This window comes from Anser anser, assembly GCF_964211835.1.
Source record: "Anser anser genome assembly, chromosome: 4".
NCBI lineage: Eukaryota > Metazoa > Chordata > Aves > Anseriformes > Anatidae > Anser > Anser anser.
The window spans coordinates 49,989,002-49,999,753 of record NC_139724.1 but is presented as its reverse complement, the minus strand read 5'-3'; the positions used below and the strand labels follow the sequence as shown (position 1 = coordinate 49,999,753).

Sequence of the window (10,752 nt, the reverse complement as noted above, 5' to 3'; positions counted from 1 at the left end):
CTGAAACAGATTCCCACAGTGCTGCTTTAAAATAAATCGTAACATGAAGAGTCTGAATGTAAGAATACAGTCTGAGGAAGACAGAGTCAGTGAAGACAGAAGGCTATAATACACTTAGAAATTAGGAATTAAGAATTAGAAATTAGAAATTATTAGAAATTAGAGTAGTTCAGTTGGGAGGGACCTACAAAAATATTTTATGTCTGGTAATATAAAATAGCAAACAAGATACAATTGCAAAATAATTTTTACCTGCCAAGTAGCAAATGACTCAGAAATCCTGTACATAGCTTCACAGAAGTCTCAAAGTGCACATGGAACATCTGAGATGTTAAACCAGCACTGCAAGCTACTCTAAGTAAGCGTTGTGGTTAGGAAAGCATTATGGCTCCCTACAGAAGTAGGCTAGGTTAATGCTGGATGAAGTGGAAACAAAGAGTTGTTTTGAAGTTGGATGGTTCCTAATTTCCCTTCCCACATTAATTGGATGAGCAGTCAGTTATCCACAATGCAGAGGAGGAAAAAGGAGTCTCAAAGGTACATAAAGATGTGTAGACAGCTACAACAGGAATCCAGAAGTCATGGTTCACGCTCAGTCTTCAGCTTGCAGCGCAAGCCTCCAGAGAGACTCTCTTTGACAGGTATGAACTGAGAGCAAGGGGCCAGGCCAGCCATCGAGCAACCCAGAGCATCTGACACTACATCATGTATTTACATTCCATATACTAACCATGCAGATATCAGCACCACCCAACATATGTATAACAACTTACAACTCCCATGCAGGGGACGACCATCAGGGCTCGGACACACAAGCTAGCTGGATAACCTTCCAACCTACAGGAACTGCTGAGGCAAATAAATAGAATCATTATACTGGGGAAAAAAAAAGAAGAAAAAAATTGAAGTGACTTTTCCAGAAAAAGACCTCTTTTGAAGCCCTACCGCGTGCTTCTGGCATGCTACAAGCTCAGAGAAATGCAGGATCTGACACATGTCTCAAGTGGCCTGTTCTGGTCTTGTGATATGTGTGCACAGCTAGCAGCTGTCACCTGTAGGAAGCATATGTACAGTCAATCATCTGTATCCTTTGTTTTACTGCCTTTAAAATATTAACATGAAATAATTCATTAATGATTTCACATATCTGTAATTTGTTGTTAATTTAACAGCTATCTGTCAGGATAAAATCTGCATTTAAACTTTATTAAACTTGTATATTGAAATTGTCCCGTGCTAATTTGCTAATGCTTGCCTTATTCTGAACTGTGGGAAAGCTGAAAATACTGAAACCTAATTTCCCAGGAAGTTATACTGATCATGTTTGTTAAATAGAAACAAAAATAAAAGACAATTTTTTTGTTGTTGTTAGATTAGAACATTTGGATTGTGTGCAAAACTTGTTTTAGGCAATTTAGCCCATGTTGTCATAATGACATGTAGCAATGCAAGTTTGATGTCAGCGATATATGTGGTCAGTAAGAATCAGGATAACAAAAGTACAGCACAGTCAATACTTCTCTATAAAGTCTATAAAGCAGAGAAATGAGTTTTAAAGATACATGAACAGCTAGAAATATTTCTCCAAGTGGTATTTCTGAGCACCATGCTTCATTTTGCTGTTGCTCTGCTGAGATGGATGAGGTTTGATTTTAGCAATAACAAGTATTAGATTTAAAAAAAAAAAAAAGAAAAAGATGAATAATGCAAGTTTCTATGTAATTGTCTGTGAGATTTCAGCACTAAATCTATCAAAAATAACAAGCACTAATTGAGCTTTATTTAATCTTACTTGAATAGGTTGGTGGTGAGCTGTCAGGAACCCAGAGCTTCAGTGGGCAGAACGTGACAACCCACTTCTCTTTCTCAGTTTTGCCTTTTTTCCTTGAACGAGCTCATCTTGTTTGTGATGGGAAGTATGACCTTTAAGCCAGCCGGAGATCCGAGGTGGAGTTTTGGGCCAAGCTGGATCTTCTCATTACCGTGTGTGCTTGAAAAAAAGTCAAAACAACTTTTGAACTCCAAAGCCAGGTTTTGCTAGGATATAAACAAAACCAGAAATGACAAATTAACGTTTTAGAACAGAGAAAACACAAAATAACAAGAAATAAAGTGGGCTTGCAAACCTCTCCCCCTTGAGCAAAGATATCCTTTCTCTCAAGTCAGCTTTCAGTTGAGCTCGGCAGCTGCCAAGATTTCTGCAGAGAGCTCCCTGGGGCCTCCAGGAAAGACTTCCTTCCACCCTTAAGTTCCCTGGCCACCTGCCAGGCTTGCCTGCTCCCTCCTCACATGCACCAAGTCCCAGGGCGTTCGGACACATCAAGCCGTGAAGGCTGTCTTTGAAGGAGAGACACTGAAAGAGAAAAACAGGGCAGAAGAATTTGCTCTAATTCTGTTACTGGAAATATGAGTAGAAAAAAAAAGAGACATGGGCTATTGGCAGATATTGGTAAATACTACTGGCAAAACTCTGAAATTCTATACCAGTAGGCAACAAAACCCCACAAGTAATATCATTTTGCTTCAACAGGTTTATAACTTACCATATTCATGAATAGACATTTCCTAATTAATACTGCGAAGTCCCCAGAATAACATCTCTTGAGTCTTCCCAGTAGCAGGGTTTGGTATCATACCTATGTGTAAGTCTTTTCTTATATTAGAAGCAAACAGTTCTGTGGTGCTTGCATTAGTGCCCTTTTTTTTTTTTACATGGTACCAAACCAGCTTCATAAGTAATCATCTCACTAACTGATGCTTAAATTGTACTCTTATTTAAAGAGGTAAGAGTTAAGACTCTTATGTAAAAATAAATAAAATAAGTTTCCCTTCTCAAAAAGTTGTAGCTTAATATGATAAACACTCTTTGTGGCAGACTTGTAAATGTTAGATATGAGCTGTATAGGAGGTATCGATTCATACTTGTTGGACTTTTCAGAAGAAACCGTCTAAAAGTCAAGGGCCTTCCACTAGTGCCTTTCTCCACGTGCATTTCAGATGAACCGAAACCAGTGAAACTGGGCAGAATGCGGTGCCAGACACCAGTTTGAACCACATCATTCCCTGGATGTGGCACTGGTCGCTGCTGGTTCATTTACTATTTCTCCCTTTAGTTGGCTCTTTACCCATTCAATGGCTTTGGTGTTCCTGACTTCCCATCAGGTGTCCCAGCTGCAGAGAGGCAGGAGCTTGGGCATGTTCCTGAATCTTCTCTTTTCTGAAGGCTGCTTTTTGCCCACCACCTCCTCAGCAGTTCTGCTTTCCAGATGCACTTAAACTTTTCTTTCTCTCTGGAAAGATATGCTTTCCAGAGCTTTACAGCCAAAGAGCAGAGCACTGTGTCATGAGAGCCATGGTATTTCATACAGGGTGACATCCCTTTCTTGGTACTGCAGCATCTTCAGTGGTGGTCCTGTCTTTGGTCCTAAATAGCCCTTGTTTAAGCAAGCAGCTTCCTCTGATAGAAAACCAAGGAAATTTTGCAGTACGCAACCAAAAGTAGAAAGTCGGGCTGCTTTCCCAAGGGGAGACAGAGCCTCATCTGGCGCAAATGGTAATAGAGGAACTATAAAAAATGAGAGCTCGGGCTCGCCTCCTCTCACTCCTGGAGTCTGCTAGGGATTTATAAATAGAAATGGGCAGTTCGGGCTTTTCCAAGAAATTAACTGCCTGCTCTCAGTGGAGACTTTCAACATTCAGTAGTGGATGTAATGAGCGGAGAGTAAATGAGACATTTGCAATCTTCCAGTGCAGTGGGCTCTGACTTCCCCGTTCTGTGGCCGGTCCTAAGGCAACAGAAGCTCAGAGGACTTTTCCTTCCACTTCAAAGGGCTTCCAACTACATTTGGCCTGTCCTATACTGTCTAGGCTTAATGCCATTATAGAGGCAATGTTTTCAAACTAATTCCTGCTTATACTTCCTTTCAATACTCTTATACAGACCGTTAGGCATTTGACAAGTACTTTTTTTTTTTTTTTCCCCCCCTAACAATTTAGGACTGTGTAAAGAAGGATGTTTCAATTTTGGAACAGGTATGAAATTGTTTACATCAAACCAAACTCATCTTCCCTGGAGAACGGATCTAGCCTTCTTCTACAGGAGGCACGCGAGATGGTGCCTGGCAGGCTGGCAGGCTGTCCAGCCAGCAGCAGGCTGTGATATTTGAAGATCAGCTGTCCATACCTTCCCTGTAGCATTTGGTGGAGAGGGACCATAATCTGCAGAACCATCTCTATTCATGTGCACATCGTATGTCTCCATGGCCCTGTACATCTACAAGTAGAAGGTTTCCCATGAGTGTGCACCAGAGTATCATCAACATTTCGTTCACTGAAAAAAAAAGAACATTTATTCAACAACTAAATAATTGCCGTTCAATTCTTTCAGAAAGAAAATTGAGGTGAAAAGGGCCTTGTGCATCTCCCCAGCTGTTCTCTGATGGGTTTGGTCTTTAGCATGCTCTGAACTTTTGGACTAGTATACTCTTCACTAATCGTGCTCTCTGTTGGGTGGCTGTTTACCACATAAAGTGCCACTCATCTGGATTTGATAGTGCTTTTCCAGGATCTCTTTTTGGGAATAAAAGTGCACTCAGCTGCCTCACTAATCTGTGGAAGGCATAAAAGGAAACATAACAATAGTAGCTTCTTAGCAATACAAGAATCCTAGATGTTCCCAGGCATTGTTGATTCCAAATAGTGCTTAAATATGCATGTGCATTTTTCCCCATGCAATCTGTATTTACCACAAATATCAGATCCCAAATTGTGGTCAAATCCAATGAGAGAGTTTACAATGTGCAAGAACTAAGTTTTCCATGAAATGCCTACGGACAGCAGATGGGAAAGGTGAAGTACACTGCCATTCAGAATAACATTTTCTTTCTCTCTAGAAAACAATGGGTTCATTGTGATCTCAACAAAATCTGCAAGGTACAAGTATGCATTTAGAGATGGGTTCAAGTAAAATCAAATGAGATTATCATCCATATTCTGCACAGACATTTTGCTGATGTGATTAGAGCAATTGCTTTGTGTAGAAATGATAGGGAAATTAAATATATTCTGCCGAGCTGTCAGATTTCAGGCCACTTCAATTTTGCTAGACAAACTTACACAGGGTTTAAAGAGAAGCTGTTGTAGCTTCAATTGCAGTTAATTACAGAGAATTATTAGTCTTCCCAAACCAGTATCTGATGAGATATATGCAATAGCATGGTATTTTTCAAATATCTCCGTGACATTTTACGAAACGCTGCACTTGGGAGGAATGAATGCAGCACATGTGGAAAGTGCAGGCTGCACCTCCAGCTACCTTGTGGCATATCCTCACATTTCCAATTTCAGGAACATGGCTTTGTGGGGTAGACGTGTGGGGAAGTCTCCTCTCTAAGTGAGACAAAAATGCACAAGTTTCTGAACTGTTGTGTGGCCCCATGCAATCTGTCTGCAGTGTCTACCAGAGACTGTGGATACTAACTCGTATTTTTAACAGTACAACACAAAGTGTCCTGTGCTGATACAACTGGTAGCAAAACCATGGTGAATAGCTCAGAAAGTCACTCCACAGCCCACGCAGGAGGACCTAGGAAAGTCTCTCAATGCACTGTCATTACTTCAGTCCTGCAGCAATATTTGTTGATGAGGGATCAATCCTTTTTACCAAGGCATAGTACAAACATCAAACAAATAAGGGCTATGTCTGAAATGTTTGCCATCAGAAAGGACACAACTTTCCTGTGGATGGAATATTTCCTTTTGGTTGGAAACTGCTGGTTTGTTGGAAATGAAAGGCTTCCACTTTGAAAGTGATAGTTTGCACCAATCCAAAAGAGACTCAGGGAGAAGGGAGCTAAGGAATAATACTGGTTGACACAGTAATCACTTAATGTTAGCTGGGCACCAAGCTGCTTTCTACACTTACATACATGCAATGTTAATCATTTAATTAATATTACTCTTGTTTACAATTTTTATTTCTCATTCAAGGGATTGTTCTCTGCTATTTTATACTTACTAAAATATGGACTATGTTACTAGCTTTCACTCTGGTCATTGTGAACGGAGCATATTTGTGCGTGTGCTTCTGTGCATGTACAAATGCTATTAAGAGACTGTTTTTCACTAGTAAATATTAAGACCCCCAGTCTCTTTTTTTTCAAATTTCATGCAGAAGTATCAGTCTCTGAAGCACAATTAAGTGGCCGTTCTCAGCTATATCAAGCAGCCAGAGCTCCATTTAAAGCCTCTGGGGACAGTACATAGACATCTCTAAAACTCTGCTCTTCAATTCTGCATTTGTTTTACTGAAAGCAGTCAAGATGATGACATACAAAAAATCCAAAAAAAAACAAAAAAAAAACAAAACAGTACGTTCCCCAGATTAATGAAAAGCTGAGCACTTTAAAACAATTTTTCCATTCCATTAATGAGCAAAGAAATTTCCAAACTAATTTGTGTAAATGCATGTTGACAAGCTTCACAGGGAAAAGCATTCTGTTATTCTCATTTATTCAATAAAACAAAAATTGCTTTCAACCTGAAAATCCCACAAGTTCTGGGTTAGAGCAATCTTGGTAACATCCTGGAGGCTTATAAAAATGCTGCACAGTGGAATATAGAAAGTGAATGGGATAAAAACCACTGCTCTCTGAAACCAATGTAGAAATAGCCTGTAATACGCTTTGTAGTTCAAACCTTGAATGCTCCTACAGTTCAAGCCCTACTTCTGCCACAGTGCTCATTAGCTGTCTCTGTCCTCACATGCAAGCACAGCATTGCGAGGCTCTCAGGAGAGGGCAGACTGTGATTGCCATCAGATGAAAGCCTGATTGGGTGCTGCTCTTGGCTTTGTAAGCCATTCTCTTGATTCCTTGATTCTGAAAGCAGCTACATCTCTGAGTATAACTTCTAGGTTTATCTGGTGAGACACATCAAAAAGGGCCATGATTCTTTAATTTGCCAGACATTTCCATACCCCAACCCTATGGCACAGACAATGCAGGCGCTTCAGATCCCATTAGTTACTGCATTGTACTTACATCATGAGGATCTCCTTCCTGTTGTACTATAAGTAATGACCAAAGTTTCTGTTTTTCAGTGTGCAACACCTACACTGATTTGCAATTCTTATCTTGATAATGAACAGCCTACAATATTCTTGCTTCATATTACATTGTTCTCTTCAAATTCAACTTCACAATACGTCCACAAACATGTACAAAATTTACGGTAAGATCTTCACCAAATGAAAAGCATCAGAGCCAGTGTTGATGAAGACATTTGCACTAAACACTAAAGATACTTACAAGATGAAACGTGTGTGGTACAGAAATAATCTCTTAGGTAAAAAATACTTTAAATTATTCTTACAAAAATTAGTGTGAAGAACACCTTTAGTTTGACCACCAGGCTCAAAATAACAACCAATCTTTTAAAAATGATTCAGAAAGCAATAAGTAGTACCTGTAAGGCTGAGGAGAGAGGGGTTGCGTGACTTTTTTTTTGGAGGGGGGAGGGTTTGGGAAAAGAACAAGGAATAGTAACAGAATGTGCTTTTAAATGATTCTGCAAATGTAATAAAGGGTAAGTCAGGTTGCTTTAAGGGCTGCATTATTTATGTTTGGATACACTGCAGAACTGGATGTAAAGAGATCTTCCTTGCTACACCTATTTTTGTGATTTAAAAAAAAAAGTCTAAAATCTTATGAAAATAATCAAATATAGATAAATTAGCAGACTAAAATCTCCACCCAAAATATGGACAAAATATCCTGAAAGAGACGGTATGATTTGACTGGCAAGAGGAATATTTTACAAGGCAATCAGAGAGGATAAGGATGGGCACAGGAAAGGAACTTGTTTATAACAAAAAAGAGGTGACTGCTGGCATTTGAATTTCTTCTGGCCACCTCCCCACTGTGAGTGTGGTGTGTTTTTTTTTCAGGACACCTTCTTTATACTACACAGAGTGGAAAAATAAGTGTCACAATAACTATTTTCCCCCTGTGAAAACACACCTGTTGAAAGAGTTGGCATTGACATTGCATATCCTGGAATAAGAACATTTTAAATAGGCAAGCATGGAGATAGGACTTTTGCTATTTCCATAGTGTTAGACTTGTATTTAAGTTAGTAACTGATTGTTCCAATTTGCTACTAATCTGTGGCTTTAGCCATGTACCAGCAATGAGGAAAACCTGCCCTCGCCCTCCAGCTTTCCGACAGAGCTGTGACTGCCTTTCTGCTCTGTGCTGGGTCACCAAAGGCTTCTCTGTCCGGGAGAGAATGGCATGATGCTGCAGTTGTCTGCTAAACCAATAGAGAAAGATGTTAAAGGAACAAAGTGCTTAAAATATTCATTAGTTTTAGAAGCACATATTTCTTCTTCATTAGCTTTGTCGCTGGATCAAGTAAACAAGATTTTAATGACAGTTAGCAAGTGATACAATAATTAATTTAGGAAATGATTCATTTTCTCTGACATTTTTAATTCACTTCTAATAAGATATATTCTGGCATGAGTTTTCCAATTAGGCACGATGTCCTTGTTTCACTCTGTGCAATACTGCACCAGGATAGGATGAGTACATTCAAGCAAAAACATTAGTGCAATTAATCCCAAACAATCCTGTGACTTCTCAAGTCATGTTTTTCTTTTACAAAAAATTGCTATTGTTCAGTTTTGCCTAAAGATTTATTAGTAGCTTTAAGTGTAAGTGACTTTAATTGAAAGTGCAGTTACAATTCTTCCATACCAAACTAAACCATGCAAGTATCAATTGATTAATTTCATTTCGTAGACATTTTCACCATCCAGCCATGTGTGCAACGTCAGCTCTAAATGAATAAATAAACAAACAAATAAAAAGCAATCATCATAATAAAGGGCCATTTTTTCAGCAATACCAGACTAGACCAGCTTCCTGATCAAATCAATCAAACTACTAGCATTAGCACCAGGTTAGAGCTTAGTAAAACACGTTTATTATAATTATGTGCTTTATCAGTGTTTATGCAGCAACATGCAAGAAAGTCAGCCTAAGGCTCTGTTAGTAATTCTTAAAACAAATAACTTCCTGACTTACGGTTGAGTTCCCAATCAGAAAACAGCACAAGGCTTTTAAATATTTTTATTTTTTTTCCACTTATGTTCCACATGTCATTTAAGAACAGGTAAATCCGTTGTTTTGGTACATACCTCATTTCGAGGTGACCACCAGAGGCTCAGGAGCATCTCTGGCTGCCCTGAGACAGGAGAGAGGAAAGAGCAGGAGAAAAGCAAGCAACTGACATTACATGCCTTGCTATGGCTTCACATCAATCATCTCTTTCTTCCCAAGCACTTCTAAGAAAAAGTAAGTCCTAAATCAAGAACTGGGCACCCTGCTTGAGGCTTCAATCCCACAGGAAGTATCATTTCATGAGAAGCTAAATAAGAAGCCTCTGGAAGTTCAGCAGGCCCTGAAGCAGTAGTGATTGTAGTACTGAAGCTGATATGATGCATTTTATTACATGAACCTCAGAATAAAATTAAAAGAACACCATAATGAAATTTGGAGAGGTTATCTTTCTTTCATTTTATTAAGATAAATGCTGAACTAGACAAGGAAATGCTCTGCTCTGTGAAGTGTAGGAATTCTGATAACTGCAGGCATCCATACAGTTCTGCTTTAAGGAATATAGATTTTTTTTTTCAACAAATTAAATCAAGAAGAGAATAAAGTTAACTCGAGCTACAGTATTAGCACGTAAATACCAGCAACATATTCTGTGCTTATTCTCATTAGCCACAACTTAAAAGTTTTTAGAAGCAACACTCCCTTTCACATCCTCTGGATTCTTTAATCAGCCTTTAATCAAAATATGAAATCTTAGCCATAAGTCTTGACTCTAGAAATCCACAGTGGTTCTCAGATGGCTCTTGAGGTAACATCAATCATCTTCCCTGCCTCAAAAGAGTCTTCTTAGTTAAAAACCTCTGATGATTGATTATTGAGATGTTAAAATTACTTCCAATTTTCAGTGAGTGCTTCAAGTCTAGGTAGCAATATGTAGCCACTTGCTGGCACTTTTCCTATGTACCTGTGGTTTTATGTTTGGATAGATGGGCCAAAACATGCATCCTGACTGCATAGAGCTATGCAGAGGCTGCTTTACATTCAAGCACTAATGTGTAAAAAGGGGGAGACCTTTTTAGCCTAGGAATCTTTAAACCTGTATCTCCTGCAGTCTAGGAGAGCACCCAAATCACAGTTTGGAGGGTGGTCTACACTACATGACTGGTGGGCTCACCTAGATTTCAGACCCCCGCAATAAAAAGCAACAATGCAATAGTTAATTGTGCAGGGGAGGAGGGAGAGACAGAGGGAAAGGGCATATCCACTCACCCTGCATCCACTCACCATGGACCAGAGAATAGTTCTAGCAGCTGTAGAAGTTTAGCTCTACTGTAAAACAAAAGCCACAACTTTAAAAGTCCACACAGAGCAGATTCCATGTGTACTCAGGAACAGAACACAGATGCACAGGCTTTGCCAACTCTCTGGCTCTTTAAAATACTTTATTATGATGCCTGAAAGAAGTAGCAAACTCACCACAATTCTCATCACTCCCTATTGCCTTGTTCTCAGTCTGGTCACTTTCAGGTATTTAATTTACAGGACGTTTTATGGAGGGTTTCAGGACCCTACGCTGGGGCTGCACTTGGCAGAGGGAACCCAAAAACTAAGTAAATGGGTAGTCTGGCACCCA

The 10,752-nt window shown here is 39.4% G+C and overlaps 1 protein-coding gene across 16 annotated transcripts in view; it reads right to left on the bottom strand.

Moving 5' to 3' along the window:
- Window positions 1-10,752, bottom strand: part of LOC310899606 (uncharacterized protein) — an 84,246-nt gene that overhangs the window by 20,166 nt on the left and 53,328 nt on the right. For 6 of the 16 annotated variants that reach the window (XM_083836212.1, XM_083836216.1, XM_083836213.1 and 3 more), the window contains 7 exons: window positions 10,404-10,448; window positions 8,183-8,310; window positions 4,184-4,330; window positions 2,127-2,353; window positions 1,793-2,037; window positions 946-1,052; window positions 774-846 (listed from right to left, as the gene is read on the bottom strand). In XM_083836212.1, coding sequence (XP_083692338.1) covers window positions 4,233-4,330; window positions 8,183-8,310; window positions 10,404-10,448 — 271 coding nt within the window. In that variant the 3' untranslated portion in view covers window positions 774-846; window positions 946-1,052; window positions 1,793-2,037; window positions 2,127-2,353; window positions 4,184-4,232. Of the gene's footprint in view, window positions 1-773; window positions 850-945; window positions 1,053-1,792; window positions 2,038-2,126; window positions 2,354-4,183; window positions 4,331-5,969; window positions 10,449-10,752 lie in introns of those variants that run through there. The other 10 variants (XR_014584418.1, XR_014584419.1, XR_014584420.1 and 7 more) reach the window with 8 other exon arrangements.